This window comes from Lagenorhynchus albirostris, chromosome 7, assembly GCF_949774975.1.
Source record: "Lagenorhynchus albirostris chromosome 7, mLagAlb1.1, whole genome shotgun sequence".
NCBI lineage: Eukaryota > Metazoa > Chordata > Mammalia > Artiodactyla > Delphinidae > Lagenorhynchus > Lagenorhynchus albirostris.
Genome location: NC_083101.1, coordinates 56,454,884 through 56,480,218, shown reverse-complemented (window position 1 = coordinate 56,480,218; position 25,335 = coordinate 56,454,884). Strand labels below are relative to the sequence as shown.

The following is a 25,335-nucleotide window of genomic DNA, read 5'->3' as shown; positions in this document are numbered from 1 at the left end:
TAATCGTTTAAGTATATCATACAGATACACATGGTCAACATTTAGTGTTTTTCAGAGGGAGTGATATAGATTCTGCTTTTATTTTTGTCTCTATAGTAAAATTATTGACAAAGTAATGAATCAAAGATATATTGTTCTATAATTGTTTGCACTCATACAGTAATTCTCAGCCTCTTTTATTTTATGTTCCATCAACAGTTATATTCAATATATCTCAACAAATTAAAAAGCCGACACTTTCAGAAAAAGTCATTTTATAAGTATTCTGTCATTATGTTTGTCATTTATTATCAGTATTACACCTGTGAAGAATTACAGTAGAAATTGCTAAGGTTTTAAAATAAGCAAAAATTATTTAGTAGTTGAGAAATGTTATTATATGGTTGAGTATAAAGTTTAGTACCTTAGTAGCAATAAAACACAAAGACGTTTAATGAAGAATACTGCCATAAATAGGTTTACATAAAATTCTACACCATCAGGTAGAAAAAGCAGAATAAAAATGTTGGCATTCAGAGGTCAGGTTACGTGGAAGTGAGGTCAGGGGGTGCAGAAGGACACAGATGGTCAAAAGAAATGGAGAAAGAACAGAAGTCAAGTGAATATTCCATAGTAAGCAGGGTTATTGGGAAGCTAAACAACAAAAGGCCTTGTGCATGTCGGAAGAAAGGATGAGAAGAAATTTTGTCCAAGGTAATGAATATATCAAAAGTCATAGATTCCTGGAAGCCAGGGTCAGAAGAACATATGAAGGATAACCAGTTATTGAAATTGTAATGTTAATCCTATGTCCCATCTAAGCTCTAGTAGGTTAGAGGACTTATGTCCACACCATGGTACTTGGAACCCATGGTACTTGGAACCCATGGTACTGGGATGCCCAAACATATATTGTGGCTCAGTGCTTTTAAAAATATTCTAGTTTGTTAGATATTCCTAATAATTTCAATTTCATGTCTGAACTAAAATTTATTTCACTTTCTAATGTAAGAATGCCTTGCTTAAAGTTAACTCAGTCTATAAAAATCAGAATTTTAAAAGTGAGTTAGAGGTGAAATTATTCACTTTTAAAATACTAGATTTGTTTTCCTTAATTTTTAAATTATCCTTGCCTTTTCACATATTTATATTACCTGTCTAACTATATAGGCATCTGAAGTTTCGATATTTACAAACTTGGTGTTTTATTCCAGTTGTGAAATGGTAAATCTGTGTAGCTTCCAGTTGTTTTTTTTTATTAGTGGCTCTAGTGTTTGAGGCTATTATTTGGAACGAGGGAGAATTATGTCCCTATGTAGCTCTTTAAATTGATCCCTGTCTAAAGCAAAATTGCGGATCAGTCCCTTTGCTTCTCCCCAGAGGTCTCAGCTCAAAATATGAAGAAGTTCTTTCAGGACTGAAAGAGGAAAAATGTAAAGGTCAGGCTGTATCTCTTCAGAATGTTGGCAAATCTCTTTACCAATATGCTATTTAATATACCAATACTTGTACTGAATATGCAGTAATACAGAGGGAAATAAAAAACAGAACTGAAGGATTATAAAAAATATTTTTATACATAATAAGGAAAACATTCCTCAGCATACTAAACATTCCATTTCCCTTCATGTTATCTGTCTCTTTATCGCTTATCCTTTCTCCAGTGGTAGCTGTTTGGACTACTCAACCCAAGATCCGCAGCTTTCCATCATATTAAGTTTGAGAGCTTAAATATGGTATTCTCTTCATTTGAATCCTCAGGGTGTTCCCCTCGTTTAATAAGAGCTAGGTGGTTATCCTTTACTCCTAGAAACACTCCAGGATTGCTCTTACATTCAAATGAAACACATTGGGAGGTCTCCTCATGAAGAACAAAGAAGGCCTGTTCTGGCAATTGGTTTTCACATTTTTGTAGCTGAGGAAGACAAGAGAGAAAGTAACCAATATGTGAGTTGGAAGTCCAGAGTCAACTTTACATCCCTGTATTGGAAACTAAAGGAGAATAATTATTCATAACTTGATATTTCTAACAAGCCTGCTTACTGAGAAGGGGATGGGAGGTGGGGAAGAAATGAGCAGAGGGCCAAAGTAGGGGGATTTGATTTGATTCACTGATAGTATATTTTGAGAGACATGATGGCTTAGAATGAATGGATCTGGATGCAGTATTTCTGGATTCATACTTCTCTTTTGCCATGTAGTATCTCTGAGACCTGGACACTTTGCTTTACCTTTCAAGCCTCAGTTTTTTAGTGTAGCCAGTTTTCTAGATCGGTCAACTCCCAACTTACCCACAGATACATGAGTGATAGAAAATGATTATTATTTTAAGTTATTAAGTGTTAGGGATGGTTTGTTACACAGCAAACTTAACCAATACAATAACTTCATAAGAGAGTTATTGTGAGAATTAAATGAGATAGTACTTGTAAAACCTTTAGCACACTTCTTGGTATATAATAAAGCTCAGTAGGGGTCAGCACTTATTATTGAGTAGTTATATATGCCAAACACTATTATATATACTTAGGAATGTTTTGTTAAGGGAGATGCTGATTACCATCCAGAGTTTATAGTAATACCTTGCATGGCTATATTAGTTAGCTCTATATATTTATATAATTTATCTTCTATATTATACTTTAATGTTTTCTTCCTTGTGTCCACTTTGGCTTGTTTGTTCCTCAAGATGTTTATAATTCTTCATCATGACCAATATAATACTGCTATTTACTAACTGAAGAAGACAATGCAGTGAATCCTATGATTAAAATGTAGATTATTATGTTATCTATATATCTTGGCATGTGGAAATGTTTATGACTCTCCCTTTAGCAGTCTCAGAGTATAAAATTAGTTTTTCAATTGCCTAAGAAAACCATATTTTACAAGGAAATACTTCCTGGAAGAACACAGTAGTTCCTACAGCCAAATAGAAAGGATTCAAGTCATTCTATATAGCAGTGCTTCTCAAACTTTAATGTACCTATGAATCTCCTGGAGATTTGTTAAAATGCTGATTTTGATTCAGTTGTGAGGGAGCCTGAAAGTCTACATTTCTAAAAAGCTCCCAGGCAATGCTGTACTGCTGGCAGAGATCAAACTTTCAGTAGCAAGGCTACACATGCCATTTCACTCCCTTCCATGTTCCAAAAGCAAGTTATTAATCATAACTGATTTTGTTTTATGTACAATAGCACAAACAAAACTTCTTCTTCAAAGTACCCCAAATCTGCACAGATGAGTAGAGTCAGTCATGACAGTTAGGTGCATATTTCTATTACCTCCACAGAATGCTCCTTACTGTTGGCATGCAGCAAGAAATCTTTGTCTTTTGTGGGGCTCAGGTTTACCATTAACTTCCGATGATCACCACCACCTTCTTGCAATTAAAAAATGCAAATCATAAAGTTAAGAATTGTAACTCATTTTAATTTAAATGAATTTAACACCCAGGAAAAGAGTCCAAGATGTCATATAAAATAACTATTTCATTCAACAACACATCTCTTAGAAATACTTGTACCCAGATGAAACTAAAGAGTCATTGGACAGTAAGGGGTAATTCTAAGTCCCCTTAGGAGAGAGGTTAGTTTTCTTATATACTATTAGAATACTAGTAGAATTGTGAGTCTCATGGGTGTTGCTCTAGTTGTCAGCTTCCCTGTCTGCATAGAAGGCCACTGATGGTTGTCCCCCAATATCCAACTCCTCTTTTTGTGTAATAATAGAATGTTTCCCAGCCTGCCTTCTTGTAGCTAAGTGTAGCAATATGTCTAAGTTCTGAGCAATATAAGGTGAATAGAAGTGTCAGGTGCAACTTCCAGGTTGCGTCCTTAAAGGGAAATAGAACTCAAATAATACATCTGTCTTCCTCTGTCCTGCTGAATGGATATTTTCATGGTGGCAAGGAATCTTGAACCATGTGGATGTTGGCAGAGCCACAAAGAGAAAAGGAGCTGGGTCTGGGCAAACTGTTGAGCAGAACTGCCATTCCAGCCCTGGCTAAAACAGAAATAAAGTTTTGTATAACTTAAGACACTATTATTCTGAATCTCTGTTAAATGTAGCCAAACCTTTATCCTAATTATTAAACTGCAAAATGGATGAGATGGAGTATATCAGTTTAGAATCTTAGATCCAAGATTTTTACCATGAATTTGGGCTGGAGAGAACCTTCTGAGACTGCTTTCCTTTCCCATGGAGAATTTTTGGATTTGTCTTTACCCTAAATTTAGGAATTCAAGCACTAGAGCTACCCAGCTTTCGAAATTACCTGTTTCACTTGAGGGGAATTGGGAATCATAGTAACGGAGTAACACCTTGTCTGAAAGAGAATGCATAAAATCCCTTTGGTGAGATACAATTTTATCAAATGGTTCAGTTTCAACATATATATAACATCAGAAAACATCCTCTTCTTTTATTGTATATCAATAAAAGCAAAACTTCTGTGGTTTTGAGAAAGGTCTTAAAAATGTATAAATATATTCTGAGGAATTCTCCAACAATGTTGGTATTAAAATATTTAAAATATTGTTCATAGCACTGGTATATTCTTTTACTAGGGTTTATACTTTAGTGATACTGATAAAGCTGGAAAGACCTAGTAGATAATTTAGCGATAGCAAGTATATGTGGTACCTCTTTCCACATTTCACAACAGATACCACTTCTCAGTATCATCCTTCTTCCCTGATGAATCCTGAATAAGCTTTTTTTTTTTTTAACTTATTTTATTTATTTATTTTTGGCTGCTTTGGGCTTTTGTTGCTGCACGGGCTTTCTCTAGTTGTGGCAAGCAGGGGCTACCCTTCGTTGCAGTGCACGGGCTTCTCATCGCGGTGGCCTCTCTTGCTGCAGAGCACGGGCTCTAGGCGCATGGACTTCAGTAGTTGTGGCTCGCAGGCTCTAGTGCGCAGACTCAGTAGTTGTGGCGCACAGGCTTAGTTGCTCCGTGGCATGTGGGATTCTCCCGGACCAGGGCTCAAACCCATGTCCCCTGCATTGGCAGGCAGATTCTTAACCACTGCGCCACCAGGGAAGCCCCCTGAATAAGCTTCTGAATCCTCCTCAATATAGTGATATTCAAGCATCCCCTGCCAATGCATTGGAGTTAGCACATAGCATGAAATCTATTTGCCATGTCTGAGTTAATCTATTGTTTATGGTTTGGTAAATTTATTTTTTTACTTTACTAGTCATCATTATATCATTAAAGACAAAAGGAAATATTCTACCTTTCTCTTGGTCTTTTCCTAAGTCTTCAACATAGATCTCATAATTTCCATCCTCGAAAACAAAAGTAATGTATTGATCGTTGTATGTACTCAGGGAAGCAGAATGTTCTGTGACAAGTAAAAATCTTGTCATTAAGAATTCAAAAACCTTGTTTCCATGAAAAATCTTTTAGAAATTAAAAAAAAGCTTTCTCAATAGGTTGTGTTTGTTTCTGCAATTTGAGCTGCACTTTGTCCATCACTGTTGGACAGATGAAAGCCTCTGGCACAAGCTTAATGTAGCTAAAAGGCTGAGGTGTGCCACCTGAATGGGATTAAAGATGCTAGCATCCTGCATGAAGGCCATGGTAGGCCATGTTAGTGTGCTTATGGGAGGGTTTAGTGGGGAGAAAGAAGCTGGAAAAGTTATAGAGTTTGCCTGAGGAAACCTCTGCTTCCTGACTCCACATGATCTAGGGAACTATGGGCAAGAAGGGGCTGTATTTTGATAGACATGGATAAGTGAATACCCATCTGTAAAGCATGGAGTTACTCAGAGACTTTCAACAGTCCTGGAGAATGCAGGTGTGAGCCTCATTCTGTCTTCTGGCTAAATAACAGTGACACTTAAAGCAGTACTCTCAATTTTTTTTTAATATACGAGCACACATAGAAAATGATAATATTTCTACAGCATGTTGGGGTAAACTGGAGCAGATTTAGAAACTACATATATAGGTCCTGGAGGAAAAAATCGTATTTCCTTTATAGTATAGAATTATGCTAAAGAAAATAATATATAAAAAATTAAGAATATTAAATATTGAATATTTGCACAAGTATGTGATATAATTTAAAACCATTTTAACAACTATTTAAAATACTTGAGTTGAAATTATATTTAAAAAATATAATAGCTCTTCCTTTTCTTTCATTGTCAAAATGTTGAAGTTCGGGGAGATAATATGGTTTTTCCCCTAAAGGATAATGTATTTTTCTCAGGAATAATGTATATGAAATTCCAATCCATAGCAAGCATTTCAAAATAATAATGGAATGCTAACTATAGAACGCACATGCATTGTTAGAGCAACTACCCTGTACTTAGTTTGGATACCACTACATGGGCACATCAGCAACAAATGGACAGAAGTTTCTGATATATCTACATGAAATTGTAGACTTGGGGCTGCTTCCTGGAGTGGCATTTCCAAGGTCCGTGTCTTACCTCCCTCCTCACCCTCACACCACCCCTGTGACCAGTCTTACCTTTGATACTTGGAAGACCAGTTGCTGTAGTATATTTCTGGACCCTAGTTTTATCGAAGGCGAAGCTCTTCACAGACGGTCCAAGGTGTTCCAGCTCCTGACAGGCAGCGAATACCAGATGTTTCTCTTTGTACATTTTAGCTGCAGGATAGGTGTAGGAATAAGACTGGACTGTCAGTCCTCACTCTGTGCAGACCCCTCTCCCATCTCTCCTTTGAGGATTTCCAGTCTAGGCTGCTTGCTGACAATGATGAATGACCCCAGGATTTCAGTCACCCCATGGTCTAAAGGAATCAATACCTCCTATACACTTATATCCCAATAGGGCACACCCGCTGGAGTCCAGGCAAAAGAAAACTAGTCACCCATGGTCTCAACACCCAAAAGGCAACCACTATTCATTTTAGTTTACTTCCTTTAAATGAAAAAAATAAAAATATTGTAAATATATTTATAATTTTGTATCCTCTATTTTTACTTAATATTATAGCATAACCATTTCTCCCATGCTATTAAAAACTCTATATGCCCTTCTGAAAATGGCTAAAAAATAGTTCATCATCCTTACTCTTTTCCAGAAGGAATTTGGATAAGGGAAAAATTTATGTATCTTGATGTGGTAAGTGAAGGCAAATAGATGCCCATCATTATGTTGAAAAATTATCAGGAAATGCAGTTTCTCCTTACCTGTTCTTGGTGAATGCCTTTTGGTGGTTTCTTTCCTAAAGTAACAGGTCTTCTTTTCTATTTTAAGGCCAGAGCGTAGCTGCATAAAGACCATGGGGCAAACTTCTTCAGCCTTCTGTTGGGATTCTGAGCAATTGAAAAAATTGTGATACCATTTCATTCCATCCATCTTTATCCTTTTACAAACCCTGAGTGTACCAGACCAAGAAAGCAACTACAGGTCCACAGTATCTTATCAGAAACCTTGGGGCCAGTTGTGTTTCAAAATTCAGAGTTTATTACATTTTAAGATTGTCATGTAGACCATATATTGTATATACCTAGAACACCCAGCAGGGACTAGGGCAGCACCTCATAATAAAAAATTTTATAGTGAAACAGGAAAATTTACATAAAGTGAAATAAATAAAGACCTCATGTGGTTCAGGTCAGCATTTAGCTGTCAAATGAGTTCAGGTCATATTTTGCTGTCAAACGAGATACGAAAAACTTTAGGTCTTTAGAAAAGATTTTGGTTTCAAAATTGGTTTAAGGGAGTGTGGATCTACATCCAACATACAGCAATTTTTGCCTAACTGAGCGGGAGCTCTTTGATCATATGAAATCTACAATCATTTCTACTTATCTAGAGTATACTTTTAATAATTTTGGAGAGATGACTATAGTCTATAAAGGTTATTGATACTAAAAATAGCCGACCATGTTAGGGAGCTTTCTGCCTATGTTTTCTTCTAGGAGTTTTGTGGTTTCAGGTCTTACATTTAAGTCTTTAATCCATTGGGCGTTAATTTTTGTGAGTGGTGTAGATAGGAGTTAGGTTTCATTCTTTTACATGTTATTATCCAGTTTTCCTAGCACCATTTATTGAAGAGACCATCTTTTCTCCATTGAGTATTTTTGACTCCCTTGTCAAATATTAGTGTGTCTACAGTGGGCCAAGCACTGTGCTGATAATTCTACATACTGTTGCCTTTAACCCTTCACAAATAATATTGCAAGGTAGGTATTATTCTCTTTGTTTTACAGATGATGATTTGAAGTTCTTAGCATTCACAACACTTGCCCAAGGTTACAGGTCTGGTGAGAAGATGTGACTCAAGTGTGTCTAATATCAAAGCTATGCTTCCATCTACCTCCATCTAAAAAAAATGCTACACTACAACTTTAGGGAATAGCAAAATGCAAACTGAAATTAAATCAGTTGAAGTAAAAAAAATATAATCAGTTATTCAGTAATTCTGATTTCATTTATCCAAATAAAAATTAAAATCTCAAATAAAACATTAAATTTGTCACTTGGAAATCATAAAAAGCCTTTCAAAGTCAAATAGAAAAGAAACACTTGAGCCATAGGATCTCAATTTCCAACATTATAGTAAATGAATTATCAAGCAATTTATGCAATGTAGCCAAATTTCAATTATTGACAGTAATTCAGAAAATGAAAATAATTCCTTGTGATTTGAGACCCATTCTATGATTTTTTTTTTATTCTCAAGAAGATTTGCCTTCCTAATATGCTTTTCAAAGTTAAGTGGAATAAACTTTTGTTAGTTACTGTTTTGAATTATCTATATCTTACTTCCAATTCAGATGGGCATCTACCTTTAAGTATCTTCAACTGTCTGAACAGGGAAAGGCCATTAAATCATACTCATTCACCCTGGAAATCCCTAATATTCCTTTATAATACAGATATGTCAGCTACAGTATCTCACATTTATATAGTGCAAAGATAATTTACAAAGCTGTGCCAGAGCCAACACTGAACTTGGTCTCCTGACAACTAATTTAATACAATATGTCATTAATTGCATGTTTTGTGCTGGTCTTAGCCTGTCAATAACCAATGTTGTTTTCGGACTGGCTGTTAAGGTTCTTATTATGATTGCAAGATGACCTTCAGCAATAACCATCAGGAAACTGAAGAAATAAAGGTTAATTAATTATAGGATCTGTAAATTACACTGCATATCTGGGACCCCACAGAGAAGTCACAGGTAGAGAGGGTACACGGGCGTGGGGTTCTGCTTTTATTGGGGTTGAGGGTGGGAGCCTAGGATAGCGAGAGCTCACTATTTATTGGTGAATTTAAAACATAAAAGCAGGAATTTAAAGTGTGGGAAGAGAAAAAAAGAAAGTAGTCCAAATGGCCAGTTATGAAAATCAACCAAGATCTCCTTTTCTTTATCTAGTCTTGTGGCTGGCCATGTATTTATTTGAGATAGCCATCTTTGAAGTAGATGCCTCTTTGTAGTGGATACCTCTTTGAAGTGCATGCCTCAGCAATCAAAGCTTAAGTCGGGCACTTGCATTACAAAATAGAAAAACAAAATCCACCTGTCAGGGTTTACACTATACTGTATCACATCGTCTCTTCAGAGTTAAAAGGCATAAGATGATGCTCTAAGCATGCTCATTCCTGTATGCTTCTCATTATGTGTAGCATCCCATGAGGCATCCCATGCCAGGTATGTCTAATATTGAGAGTGGACTCTTTGGGGAGGAGGATATGGGTCTTGGGTAGTTAGAAGTGAGGGTCATAGCACTGGGGAAATATTATGGATGTAGAAAAAGAGAATTGAGGGCTAAATATGTGAATGTAAGGGCTAGCATCTAGTGAGACAAACACTAGGTATAATTCCTTGGGGGATGACTGTGTTTGAAGTATTTAAAATACTTTACATTGGGAGAGTTTGGAAGAAGGTATACTTTGGTATTCGGGGCAGCTGAAACTGTGGTGTGAGGGTTGTGTTCTTGGGAGGAAAGCATGAAGCGGTCATGGCCATAGGAACTCTGTAGAAGAGAGTGTTCCACTAGGGTCAAAAAGCGAGCTCAAACTTATGAAAAGGCTGTTGCCATTTCCTGTGTCTCCATCCTGCTTGATATCTGAGGGCAGTGTATTTATATGGCTTTTAAGGAAATTCTCATAAACAGTTTCATCATAGCAACTGCATGCTGAAATCCCTCAGGCATTTCTGGTGAGTAAATGGGAATGGACCTGGAAATCTTTTTGTAGAGCCAGACCACAGCTGGCAGGAACTACAGAAGGGAATCAATTCATCTTTCATTTTTTCCCCAAACACTAATTTTACCAAGGTCTCTTTGCCCTGTTTACTACCTTTGACCCGTTTGTTGCATTTGACTTGGGGACCACTTCCTTCTTTGAACCCTTCTTCCCTTATTGTTGTATCAGCTGTCTCCTTGGATTCTCCTTGTTTCCCTCTGATCAGTCCATCTCTGTCTCTTTGTTAGTTCTTCCTTCTCTGCCTGATCCTAAAACGCTGGTGTTCCTGAAGGTTTTGTCCTTTGCCTTTTTTTCCTCACTCTAGGCTTTCTTTCTGGGCAATCTTGCTTGCTCCAATGACTTCAATCATCTTTTTCTATGTTGATGACTCCCCAAACTGTAACTCTACCTTTGGTCTGTCTCCTGAGCTTTATATCTGTTGCTCTTTCTCTACAGAAATTTTGATGCCACAGGGCATTTTGACTAAAGTTACCTTAAAGCATGTCAATTTCTATCTATGTAGAGCCTTCTGAATTCTGGACATCTCTACCTGAATGACATACACATACCCCAAATGCAAATATACTCATAATAAAAAAACAACTTCTTTATCTTTTACCCCCAATATATTCCTCCATAATTCCCTATCTTTAAAAACAGTACCTCTATCTGCCGTTATCTGCCCAATTTTTAAATCAGAAAGCTGAGAATTATCCATTTTCCCCTCTCTCTATCCTCCAATTTATTCGGTTTACCTTACTGATTTCACTTTCTGAACGTACCTGAATTTTAGTCTTTCCATTCTGCCATCTTAGGTCAGGCCCTCATCACCAGACCCCTAAGATGAATGCAGTAGACCTCTGATCAGTTTCTATTTCTACTCTTGCCTGCTTGCTCTATCTTCACTACCACCAACATGGTCTTTCCAAAATAAAAATGTCTTGTTTTTCCTCAATTAAACATTTTCAGTTGGTTCCCTACTGTCCACAGGATAAAGTGAAAGCTCCTTCACTGTAACAGAAGATCTTCTGTGGAGAGCTGCAAACTAAAGGGGTTGATCCCTACTCAGTTCTACCTTCAACTATTGTCATGTAGGGATATGGGCCCATTTGTTGCTAGATCTTCAGATTTTTTGAGAGAAACCACACATTCAGACTTTTATGCAAAATCTCCCAATTTTTAAATGTTGTCTCAATTAAAAAACAACAGTAATACTATTCAGGCCAACTAAAATACTCCTGCTGGATGGATATGTCCCAGGGCTCCCATATTGTGACCTCTGGATAGATACATAAGGACACTGTATTTTCAGGGCAGGGAAAGGGTTGATGGATATGGGGGAGAGGAATTAACAGAGGAGAATGGCCTGACCCTGAGGAGTAGCTTCCTAGAAACGGGGAAGGAGATGAGTTTGGGGAGAGGCTTTCCTCTAGCTCATGAAGTCCCGTACCCTGTTGGCACTAGAGGTGAAATGCCCTGGTGCTGACCAGAACTCATGTGGGACCTGACTGTATGGATACCTGTAGTGGTTGGGTATTGCGTTTTATGGCTTTGTGATTGTGTAAGATCCTGCTAGCCCAGGGGAGGAGAAGGAATTAAAATGAACTTTGTTGTTTGGGGGCTCAGAGCAGTTTATATAGAAAAATAAGATGTGACATTTTTGAAAAGCAGTTCATACCTGTCACACACCACACAGGGATCTGTTGAAATTTTAGCCAGGAGTGTTTAAATAATGACAATTATAGTATTAAACTGAGCCAATATTGTTGGAAGGGAAAATCTGCTAAGGAACCATAAAAATAATGCGATGAGATTTGGGATTATCTTTATCATTGTTTCTCTGAATGGTGTAAATAAGCAGTTAGGGCCACTGAACCCCGACAGGTGGGGTTACATTTTCATTTTCCATCAATGCCAGAAACTCTGATGTATATTCCAGCCTGCTCCCTCCCTCATTCCAGTATCTACATAGAGCCCACATCTCCTAGGGTACAAAGAAAATTCATTTTTTATTAAGAGGGAATTTGGAGACACAGAGTCACTTCTAATGAGTCACTGTTCCTGCAAGGAGCATTTTGACTCAGACATAAATAAAAGAACTAACTTAGCTGTGATTTCCTGGTGATTCAGAAACCGCAGTCCAATTACTGGTTTTCCTACTTACAAAAGAAGAGCAAGGGTGGGCCAGAGCCTCAGGGAGACAGAAATGATATTCTTTAACACTGCTTTCTCTTCTCGCCTAAAATGTTCAGGGAAATGCAGAAGAGCACAAAGGACAAAGATATGCCAGTCCCCACTACCATTTCTCATGCTGTATTTTCTTTCTGGTCCACCAGAGCTCTGTTAATTCTTTTGTGTTACTGCTCTCAAATGAAAAACATGAGAATAAATTTGCATAATTCTTTTCTAGGATAAGTAATTTTAAGAATCAAAGATGTTAATAGTCCTTTGATTTTAAAGGTAAGGCTACTACCTGACTTAGTTACCTTTCAACTTATTCCAAACCCTTTGAGTTTGCAATTGGACAGACTTGAGCATCATTTGGTCAATTCTGCTTTATTTGGGTCCTGGATTATGCAAATATATTTGCTTGTTATTCTCTCCTTTATCAGAAGTCTCAAGTCAAGACCACAAGCTCGATATACCAAAGGTCTTAATAAATGTTTGTTGAATAAAAGTGGGTCCGTTTAAATTTTTGTTAGGAAATCTGGGAAAAAGGTTTTGGGATTTGGTGGCAGGAAGTATGGGTAGAGAAGGGGTTAATATGAAGGGCCATAATTATGTTTATCACTATTAGCAGGTTTAAGTCATCTGAGCCACTCCTGTTCTGTGATATATCAAATAAGCAAAAGTTGGCCAGATATAGTCTGTTTAAAACCAGCACTGGGCTTCCCTGGTGGCGCAATGGTTGAGAGTCCGCCTGCCGATGCAGGGGACACGGGTTCGTGCCCCGGTCCGGGAAGATCCCACATGCCGCGGAGCGGCTTGGCCCGTGAGCCATGGCCGCTGAGCCTGCGCGTCCGGAGCCTGTGCTCCGCAACGGGAGAGGCCATAACAGTGAGAGGCCCACGTACCGCAAAAAACAAAACAAAACAAAACAAAGCAGCACTGACTGTGTTACACATTTATGAGCCATCCCTTTCAATTTCAGCTCTTGTATTCTTAGTAGTTTTTGGTAAGGTAGAATGTATAAACATTGGAATAATAAAGATTTGGTAACAGGTAAAAAATAGTGTGTAAAACAATCAGAAAGGCTTAAGTCCTTACTTCTCAACTTGGGAGATTTTACCAAGGCTTTGCCTGCTGAGCTGTTCATCTTTGCTGGGGAAATTTTGGTGGTTGAATACTTCATTTCAGGCTTCATTTTTCAGGCTTCTGTTGGATTAACGTATAACATAGTTCAATTGTCTCAACTTGAAAACAAACAGAAACAACTGTGGCTAACTCAGTATAAAATTGATAACATAGCCACATAGAGAAAATAATAATTTCAGTAAAGTTTGAACATCATATTCTGAATATATATCTATACTAGAAGTATAGTGAGAGGACAAAAAGAACTGTAAAGAAATCTTAAACTTTACTTTCTGGGTTTGTTGTTAGTGGAAATATTGGTATTGAAATTCTGAGATTGTTTTTGCTATACTATGGAATAAAACAAATGTATTGGTGTTATAGGATTTTCACTGCAGGGAAAAGCAGATATAAATATAAAATAAAAGAAGAAGGGAAAATCCCTGTAGTGTTAAATTTGAATTACCAATATCAGTGTGCCCATATCTTAGTTTCTACATACTTTCTCCACTAAAAGGAGCCAGGATTCTAGATCTGGGCTGGGAAAGTAGAAGTGAACATTGAGTACCTTGTTGTGCCATAAAGCAGTGAGTCATTAAAAAATTAGTGAGATTGTGTCAAAAGGACACAGGAGCCCCTTTGAAGGGTCTCCTGCTGGGCAAATTTGTCATAGTTTGTGCATCAAAAAAAGTGATGGTTGCTACCTGGACTCTTTGGTGGGGCTAATGGCAGACTCTGGGAGGGCTCATGCCAAGGAGTACTTCCCAGAACTTCTGCTGCCAGTGTCCTTGTCCCCATGGTGAGCCACAGCCTCCCCTCACCTCAGCAGGAGACCCTCCAACACTAGCAGCCATGTGGATGACAGGCTCTTGGTGCTCCAGCCGGGTGTCAGGGCTGTGCCTCTGAGGTGGCAGAGCCAAGTTCAGGACACTGGTCCACAAGAGACCTCCCAGCTCCACGTAATATCAAATGGCAAAAATCTCCCAGAGATCTCCAACTCTGACCCAGCTTCACTCAATGGCCAGCAAACTACAGTGCTGGACACCCTATGCCAAACAACTAGTAAGACAGGAACACAACCCCACCCATTAGCAGAGAGGGTGCCTAAAATCATAATAAGGCCACATACACCCCAAAACACACCACCAGACGTGGACCTGCCCACCAGAAAGACAAGATCCAGCCTCATCCACCAGAATACAGGCACTTATTGCCTCCACCAGGAAGCCTACACAACCCAATGAACCAAACTTAGCCACTGGGGACAGACACCAAAAACAACGGGAACTACAAACCTGCAGCCTGCAAAAAGGAGACCCCAAACACAGTAAGTTAAGCAAAATAAGAAGACAGAGAGACACACAGCAGATGAAGGAGCAAGGCAAAAAACCACCAGACCAAACAAATGAAGAGGAAATAGGCAGTCTACCTGAAAAACAATTCAGAATAATGATAGTAAAGATGATCCAAAATCTTGGAAATAGAATGGTGAAAATACAAGAAACGTTTAACAAGGACCTAGAAGAACAAGAGCAAACAGTGATGAACAACACGATAAATGAAATTAAAAATTCTCTAGAAGGGATCAATAGTGGAATAACTGAGGCAGAAGAACGGAGAAGTGACCTGGAAGATAAAATAGTGGAAATAACTACTGCAGAGCAGAATAAAGAAAAAAGAATGAGAAGAATTGAGGACAGTCTCAGAGACCTCTGGGACAATATTAAACAAACCAACATTCGAATTACGGGGGTCCCAGAAGAAGAAGAGAAAAAGAAAGGGACTGAGAAAATATTTGAAGAGATTATAGTTGAAAAGTTCCCTAATATGGGAAAGGAAATAGTCAATCAAGTCCAGGAAGCACAGAGAGTCCCATACAGGTTAAATCCAAGGAAAAACACAACAAGACACATATTAATCAAACTATCAAAAATTAAATACAAAGAAAAAATATTAAAAGTAGCAAGGGAAAAAGAACAAATAACATACAAGGCAATCCCCATACGGTTAACAGTTGATCTTTCAGCAGAAACTCTGCAAGCCAGAAGGGAGTGGCAGGACATATTTAAAATGATGAAGGAGAAAAACCTACAACCAAGATTACTCTACTCAGCAAGGATCTCAATCACATTTGACTGAGAAATTAAAACCTTTACAGACAAGCAAAAGCAAAGAGAATTCAGCACCACCAAAGCAGCTTTACAACAAATGCTAAAGGAATTGTCTAGGCAGGAAACACAAGAGAAGGAAAAGACCTACAATAACAAACCCCCCAAAATTAAGAAAATGGAAATCGGAACATATATATTGATAATTACCTTAAATGTAAATGGATTAAATGCTCCAACCAAAAGACATAGACTGGCTGAATGGATGCAAAAACAAGACCCATATATGTGCTGTCAACAAGAGACCCACTTCAGACCTAGGGACACATACAAACTCAAAGTGTGGGGATGGAAAAAGATATTCCATGCAAATGGAAATCAGAAGAAAGCTGGAGTAGCAATTCTCATAGCAGACATAATAGACTTTAAAATAACAACTATTACAAGAGACAAAGAAAGAGACTACATAATGATCAAGGGATCAATCCAAGAGGAAGATATAAAAATTGTAGATATTTCTGCGCCCAACATAGCATTTCTCTTATGTATTGAGGTGCTCCTAACAGCCATAAAAGGGGAAATTGACAGTAACACAATAAGAGTAGGGGACTTTAACACCCCACTTTCACCAATGGACAGATCATCCAAAATGAAAATAAATAAGGAAACACAAGCTTTAAATGATACATTAAACAAGATGGACTTAATTGATATTTACAGGACATTCCATCCAAAAACAACAGAATACACATTCTTCTCAAGTGGTCATGGAATATTCTCCAGGATAGATCATATCTTGGGTCACAAGTCAAGCCTTGGTAAATTTAAGAAAATTGAAATCATATCAAGTATCTTTTCTGACCACAATGTTATGAGACTAGATATCAATTACAGGAAAAATCTGTAAAAAATACAAACACATGGAGGCTAAACAATACACTACTTAATAACGAAGAGATCACTGAAGAAATCAAGGAGGTAATCAAAAAATACCTAGAAAAAAATGACAATGGAGACACAACAACTGAAAACCTATGGGATGCAGCAAAAGCAGTTCTAAGAGGGAACTTTATAGCAATACAGTCCTACCTTAAGAAACAAGAAACATCTCAAACAAACAACCTAACCTTACACCTAAAGCAATTAGAGAAAGAAGAACAAAAAAACCCCAAAGCTAGCAGAAGGAAAGAAATCATAAGGATCAGATCAGTAATAAATGACAAAGAAATGAAGGAAAAGATAGCAAAGATCAATAAAACTAAAAGCTGGTACTTTGAGAAGATAAACAAAATTGATAAACCATTAGCCAGACTCATCAAGAAAAACAGGGAGAAGACTCAAATAAATAGAGTTAGAAATGAAAAAGCAGAAGTAAAAACTGACACTGCAGAAATACAAAAGATCATGAGAGATTACTACAAGCAACTATATGCCAATAAAATGGACAACCTGGAAGAAATGGACAAATTCTTAGAAATGCACAACCTGCCGAGACTGAACCAAGAAGAAATAGAAAATATGAACAGACCAATCACAAGCACTGAAGTTGAAACTGTGAATAAATATCTTCCAACAAACAAAAGCCCAGGACCAGATGGCTTCATAGCGAATGCTATCAAACATTTAGAGAAGAGCTATCACCTGTCCTTCTCAAAATATAATAGAGGGAGGAAAGCTCCAAAACTCATTCTACGAGGCCACCATCACCCTGATACCAAAACCAGACAAAGATGACACAAAGAAAGAAAACTACAGACCAATATCACTGATGAACATAGATGCAAAAATCCTCAACAAAATACTAGCAAACAGAATCCAACAGCACATTAAAAGGATCATACAGCATGGTCAAGTGGGGTTTATCCCAGGAATGCAAGGATTCTTCAATATACGCAAATCAATCAATGTGATACACCATATTAACAAATTGAAGGAGAAAAACCATATGATCATATCAATAGACACAGAGAAAGCTTTCAACAAAATTCAACATCCATTTATGATAAAAACCCTACAGGAAGTAGGCATAGAGGGAACTTTCCTCAACATAGTAAAGGCCATATATGACAAACCCACAGCCAACATCATCCTCAATGGTGAAAAACTGAAAACATTTCCACTAGGATCAGGAACAAGACAAGGTTGCCCACTCTAACCGCTATTATTCAACATAGTTTTGGAAGTTTTAGCCACAGCAATTACAAAAGAAAAAGAAATAAATGATTCCAAATCAGAAAAGAAAAAAGTAAAACTGTCACTGGTTGCAGATGACATGATACTATACATAGAGAATCCTAAAGATGCTACCAGAAAACTACTAGAGCTAATCAATGAATTTTGTAAAGTAACAGGATACAAAATTAATGCACAGAAATCTCTGGCATTCCTCTACACTAATGATAAAAAACCTGAGATTGAAATTAAGAAAACACTCCCATTTACCACTGCAACAAAAAGAATAAAATATCTAGGAATAATCATACCTAAGGAGACAAAAGACCTGTATGCAGAAAAGTATAAGACACTGATGAAAGAAATCAAAGATTATACAGACAGATGGAGAGATATATCATGTTCTGGAGTGGAAGAATTAACATTGTGAAAATGACTATACTACCCAAAGCAATCTACAGATTCACTGCAATCCCTATCAAACTACCACTGGCATTTTTCACAGAACTAGAACAAAAAATTTCACAGTTTGTATGGAACCGCAAAAGACTCCAAGTAGCCAAAGAAATCTTGAGAAAGAAAAACAGAGCTGGAGGAATCAGGCTCCCTGACTTTCAGACTATACTACAAAGCTACAGTAATCCATACAGTATGGTACTGACACAAAAACAGAAATATAGATCTATGGAACAGGATAGAAAGCCCAGAGATAAACCCATGCACATATGGTCACCTTATCTTTGATAAAGGAGGCAAGAATATACAATGGAGAAAAGACAGCCTCTTCAATAAGTGGTGCTGGGAAAACTGGACAGCTACACATAAAAGAGTGGAATTAGAACCCTCCCTAACACCATCCATAAATATAAACTCAAAATGGATTAAAGACCAAAATGTAAGGCCAGACGCTATCAAACTCTTAGAGGAAAACATAGGCAGAACACTCTATGACATACATCACAGCAAGATTCTTTCTGACCCACCTCCTAGAGTAATGGAAATAAAAACAAAAATAAACAAATGGGACCTAATGAAACTTCAAAGCTTTTGCACAGCAAAGGAAACCATAAACAAGACCAAAAGACAACCCTCAGAATGGGAGAAAATATTTGCAAATGAAGCAACCGACAAAGGATTAATATCCAAAATTTACAAGCAGCTCATGCAGCTCAATAACAAAAAAACAAACAACCCAATCCAAAAATGGGCAGAAGACCTAAATAGACATTTCTCCAAAGAAGATATACAGACTGCCAACAAACACATGAAAGAATGCTCAACATCATTAATCATTAGAGAAATGCAAATCAAAACTACAATGAGATATCATCTCACACCAGTCAGAATGGCCATCATCAAAAAATCTAGAAACAATAAATGCTGGAGAGGATGTGGAGAAAAGGGAACCCTCTTGCACTGCTGGTGGGAATGTGAATTGGTTCAGCCACTATGGAGAACAGTATGGAGGTTCCTTAAAAAACTACAAATAGAACTACCATATGACCCAGCAATCCCACTACTGGGCATATACCCTGAGAAAACCGAAATTCAAAAAGAGTCATGTACCAAAATGTTCATTGCAGCTCTATTTACAATAGCCCGGAGATGGAAACAACCTAAGTGCCCATCATCGGATGAATGGATAAAGAAGATGTGGCACATATATACAATGGAATATTACTCAGCCATAAAAAGAAACGAAATTGAGCTATTTGTAATGAGGTGGATAGACCTAGAGTCTGTCATACACAGTGAAGTAAGTCAGAAAGAAAAAGACAAATACCATATGCTAACACATATATATGGAATTTAAGAAAAAAAAATGTCATGAAGAACCTAGGGGTAAGGCAGGAATAAAGACGCAGACCTCCTAGAGAACAGACTTGAGGTTATGGGGAGGGGGAAGGGTGAGCTGTGACAGGGCAAGAGAGAGTCATGGACATATACACACTAACAAATGTAGTAAGGTAGATAGCTAGTGGGAAGCAGCCGCATGGCACAGGGATATTGGCTCGGTGCTTTGTGACAGCCTGGAGGGGTGGGATAGGGAGGGTGGGAGGGAGGGAGACGCAAGAGGGAAGAGATATGGGAACATATGTATATGTATAACTGATTCACTTTGTTATAAAGCAGAAACTAACACACCATTGTAAAGCAATTATACCCCAATAAAGATGTTAAAAAAAACAAAACAAAACAAATGGGATCTAATGAAACTGAAAAACTTTTGCACAGCAAAGGAAACCATAAACAAGATGAAAAGACAACTCTCAGAATGGGAGAAAATATTTACAAATGAAGCAACTGACAGAGGATTATTCTCCAAAATTTACAAGCAGCTCATGCAGATCAATATCGAAAAAAACAAACAACCCGATCCAAAAATGGGCAGAAGACCTAAATAGACATTTCTCCAAAGAAGATATACAGATTGCCAACAAACACATGAAAGAATGCTCAACATTCTCTAATCATTAGAGAAATGCAAATCAAATCTACAATGCCATATTCTCTCATAAAGGTCAGAATGGCCATCAACGAAAATTCTACAAACAATAAATGCTGGAGAGGGTGTGGAGATAAGGGAAACCTCTTGCACTGTTGGTGGGAATGTAAATTGATACAGCCACTATGGAGAATATATGGAGGTTCCTTAAAAAACTACAAATAGAACTACCATATGACCCAGCAATGCCACTACTGGGCATATACCCTGAGAAAACCATAATTCAAAAAGAGTCATGTACCACAATGTTCATTGCAGCTCTATTTACAATAACCAGGACCTGGAAGCAACCTAAGTGTCCATCATCAGATGAATGGATAAAGAAGATGTGGCACATATATACAATGGAATATTACTCAGCCATAAAAAGAAACGAAATTGAGTTATTTGTAGTGAGGTAGATGGACCTAGAGTCTGTCATACAGAGTGAAGTAAGTCAGAAAGAGAAAGACAAATACTGTATGCTAACACATATATATGGAATCTAAAAAAAAAAATGTCATGAAGAACCTAGGGGTAAGACGGGAATAAAGACACAGACCTACTAGAGAATGGACTTAAGGAAATGGGGAGGGGAAAGTGTAAGCTGTGACAAAGTGAGAGTGGCATGGAAATACATACACTACCCAATGTAAAATACATAGCTAGTGAGAAGCAGCCACATAGCACAGGGAGATCAGCTTGGTGCTTTGTGACCACCTAGAAGGGTGGAATAGGGAGGGTTGGAGGGAGGGAGTCGCAAGAGGGAAGAGATATGGGAATATATGTATATGTATAACTGATTCACTTTGTTATAAAGCAGAAACTAACACACCATTGTAAAGCAATTACATTCCAATAAAGATGTAAAAAAAAAAAAAAGAAACAAGAAAAATCTCAATAAACAAACTAACCTTACATCTAAAGCAATTAAAGAAAGAAGAAGAACAACAAAAATCACCCCAAAGTTATTACAAGAAAGAAATTATAAAGATCAGATCAGAAATAAATGAAAAAGAAATGAAGGAAAGAATAGCAAAGATCAATAAAACTAAAAACTGGGTCTTTGAGAAGATAAACAAAATTGAGATATCATTAGGCACACTCATCAGGAAAAGAAGGAAGAAGACTCAAATCAACAGAATTAGAAATGAAAAAAGAGAAGTAACAAGTGACACCGCAGAAATACAGAGGATCATGAGACATTACTAAAAGCAACTATATCCCAATAAAATGTGCAACCTGGAAGAAATGGACAAATTCTTAGAAAAGTACAGCCTTCCAAGACTGAACCAGAAAGAAATAGAAAATGTGAACAGACCCATCACAAGCACTGAAATTGAAACTGTGATTAAAAATCTTCCAACAAATGAAAGCCCAGAGTCGGATAGCTTCATAGGAGAATCCTATCAAACATTTAGAGAAGAGCTAACACCTATCCTCTCAAACTCTCCAAAATATAGCAGAGGGAGGAACACTTCCAAACTCAGTCTACGAGACTGCCATCACCCTGATACCAAAACCAGACAAAGATGCCACAAAGAAAGAAATCTACAGGCCAGTATCACTGATGAACATAGATGCAAAAATCCTCAACAAAGTACTGCAAACAGAATCCAACAGCACATTAAAAGGATCATACACCATGATCAACATGATCAATTTATCCCAGGAATGCAAGGAATCTTCAATATATGCAAATCAATCAATGTGATACATCATGTTAACAAACTGAAGGATAAAAACCATATGATAGTGCTTCCCTGGTGGCGCAGTGGTTGAGAGTCCGCCTGCCGATGCAGGGGACACAGGTTCGTGCCCCGGTCCGGGAAGATACCACATGCCGTGGATCAGCTAGGCCCGTGAGCCATGGCCACTGAGCCTGCACGTCCGGAGCCTGTGCTCCACAAGGGGAGAGGCCACAACAGTGAGAGGCCCGCGTACTGCAAAAAAATAAAAAATAAAAAAAAAAGAAAAAGAAAACCATATGATAATCTCAATAGTTGCAGTAAAAAGCTTTTGACAAAATTCAACTCCCATTTATGATTAAAAACGCTCCAGAGTTTTTAATCAAAATAAAAAACCAATAAAAGGCATATATGACAGACCCACAGCCAACATTATTCTCAATGGTGAAAAACTGAAACCATTTCCTCAAAATCAGGAACAAGACAAGGGTGCTCACTCTCAGAACTATTTTTCAACATAGTTTTGGAAGGTTTAGCCACAGCAGTCAGAGAAGAAAAAGAAATAAAAGGAATCCAAATTGGAAAACAAGAAGTAAACTGTCACTGTGTGCAGATAACATGATACTATACATAGAAAATCCTAAAGATGCCACCAGAAAACTACTAGAGGTAATCAGTGAATTTGGTAAAGTAGCAGGATTCAAAATTAATGCAGAGAAATTTCTTGCATTCCTATACACTAACCATGAAAAATCAGAACATTGCATTTACCAGTGTAACAAAAAGAATAAAATATCTAGGAATAAACCTACCTAAGGGGGCAAAAGACCTGTATGCAGAAAACTATAAGACACTGATGAAAGAAATCAAAGATGATACAAACAGATGGAAAGATATACCATGATTTTGGATTGGAAGAATCAACATTGTGAAAATGACTATACTACCCAAAGCAATCTACAGATTCAATGCAGTCCCAATCAAATTACCAATGGCATTTTTCACAGAACTAGAACAAGTTTTTATGTACAGTTTGTATGGAAACACAAAACACTCCAAATAGCCAAAGCAATTTTGAGAAAGAAAAACGGAGCTGGAGAAATCAGGCTCCCTGACTTCAGACTATACTACAAAGCTAAAGTAATCCATACAGTATGGTACTGGCACAAAACCAGAAATTTAGATCAATGGAACAGCATAGAAAGCCCAGAGATAAACCCATGCACATATGGTCACCTTATCTTTGATAAAGGAGGCACAAATATGCAATGGAGAAAGACAGCCTTTTCAATAAGTGGTGCTGGGAAAACTGGACAGCTACATGTAAAAGAATGAAATTAGAACACTACTTCACACCATACACAAAGGTAAGCTCAAAATGGATTAAAGACCTAAATGTAAGTCCAGACATTATAAAATTCTTAGAGGAAAACATAGGCAGAACACTCTATGAAATAAAGCACAGTAAGATCCTTTTGGACCCACCTCCTAGAGTAATGGTAATAAAAGCAAAAATAAACAAATGGGACCTAATGAAACTTAAAACCTTTTGCACAGCAAGGGAAACTAAAAAAAAAAAAAGAAAAAAACAAAGCAACCTAATCAAAAAATGGACAGAAGACCTAAATAGACATTTCTCCAAAGATATACAGATTTCCAAGAAACCCATGAAAGGATGCTCAACATCGCTAATCATTAGGGAACTGCAAATCAAAACTACAGTGAGATATCACCTCACACCAGTCAGACTGGCCATCATCAAAAAATCTAGAAACAATAAATGCTGGAGAGGGTGTGGAGAAAAGGGAACCCTCCTGCACTGTTGGTGCAAATGTAAATTGATGCAGCCACTATGGAGAATAGTATGGAGGTTCCTTAAAAAACTAAAAATAGAACTACCATATGACTCAGCAATCCCACTACTGGGCATATACCCTGAGAAAACCATAATTCAAAAAGGTATGTACCACAATATTCATTGCACCACTATTTGCAATAACCAGGACATGGAAGCAACCTAATTGTCCATCAACAGATAAATGTATAAAGAAGATGTGGCACATATATACAATGGAATATTACTCAGCCATAAAAAAGAACGAAATTGAGTTATTTGTAACGAGGTGGATGGACCTAGAGTCTGTCATAGAGAGTGAAGTAAGTCAGAAAGAGAAAAATACCATATGCTAATGCACATATATGGAATAAAAAAAAACGGTACTGATGAACCTAGTGGCAGGGCAGGAATAAAGATGCAGATGTAGAGAATGGACTTCAGGAAACAGAGGGGGAGGGGAAGCTGAGAAGTGAGAGAGCAGCACTGACATATATACAGTACCAAATGCAAACTGGATGGCTAGTGGGAAGCTGCTGCATAGCACAGGGAAATCAACTCGATGCTTTGTGATGACGTAGAAGGCTGGGATAGGGAGGTGGGAGGGAGGCTCAAGAGGGAGGGAGTTTGGGGATATATGTATACATATAGCTGATTCACTTTGTTGTACTGCAGAAAATAACACAACATTGTAAAGCAATTATACTCAAATAAAGATTAACAAAACAAAACAAAAAAACAAAGTACAATGGGAAACCAAAGAAGGGTTTTAAGTAATATGGAATATGACTTAGTTTTTAAAAGAGTGCTCTGACTGCCATTTTAGGAACAGATTGAGGGAAGTAAGAGGGTAGGAATGAAACCAGTAGGGAGTCTGCATTAGTGCAAACTCATAATAATGATGGTGGTGGCGATAATACTAACGGTTATAACAGTTACAGTATCTTGGACATCTTCTGTGGGTCAGATGTTTTACATACATTATTTATAATTGTCACCATGACACTAATATTTGAATATGATTGCCTCCATTCTAGAAGTGAGGAAATAGAGGCTCAGAGAGATTAAGTATCTTGGAAAAGGCCACATAGCTAATAAGTAACAAAGTCAGAATCTGAAATCAAGTCCATCTGGTTCTTTCTCTTATTCTATGGAAGCCATTGGTAGAATGAAGTAGAATTATATTCCTGGGCCTTTAATTCCATTCACTGTGTCATCAAGATTGCATGTTCTGGTTTGTGCAGAGGATCTCTGAGGATGTGGTGGGATTACACAACCCGTTGTTGGCTACCAGAAAATTACTGAAAGAAGTCAGCATCCCAAAACTGGTCCTGTCTGGTAGGGGGAAGAAAAAATGGGGATTATGGCTAAGCTTGGCAACACTGTATGACTTAATTCTGAGAGATTTTGCAGGGAAGCAGAAGGGAGAAGGTGAGAGAGGAGTGTGCTCACACTGACCTTCTACTCCCTTGATTGTGGTGGCTTCACTTCTTTCTTCTGGGGGAGATCAGAATAAGTGATGTCGAGGAAAGGGAGGTTGAGTTTGGGGAACCATGAGACAGCACTCAAACTGAATCACTTCCTGTCCCCCAC

General features: G+C 37.6%; 1 protein-coding gene across 2 annotated transcripts; it reads right to left on the bottom strand.

The window, feature by feature from the left end:
* On the bottom strand, positions 1 to 25,335 carry IL33 (interleukin 33). Of its 2 annotated transcripts, none has more exons than XM_060153471.1 (7): positions 25,201 to 25,335; positions 13,429 to 13,536; positions 6,468 to 6,608; positions 5,220 to 5,327; positions 4,256 to 4,306; positions 3,264 to 3,361; positions 1 to 1,894 (listed from the first exon to the last, which is right to left on the bottom strand). In XM_060153471.1, the coding sequence occupies exons 2-7, from the start codon at positions 13,523 to 13,525 to the stop codon at positions 1,688 to 1,690; spliced, it is 702 nt and encodes a 233-aa protein (XP_060009454.1). In that variant the 5' UTR covers positions 13,526 to 13,536; positions 25,201 to 25,335; the 3' UTR covers positions 1 to 1,687. The 2 variants fall into 2 exon arrangements, with proteins under 2 accessions (XP_060009454.1, XP_060009455.1); XM_060153472.1 differs by having other exon boundaries at positions 3,264 to 3,358.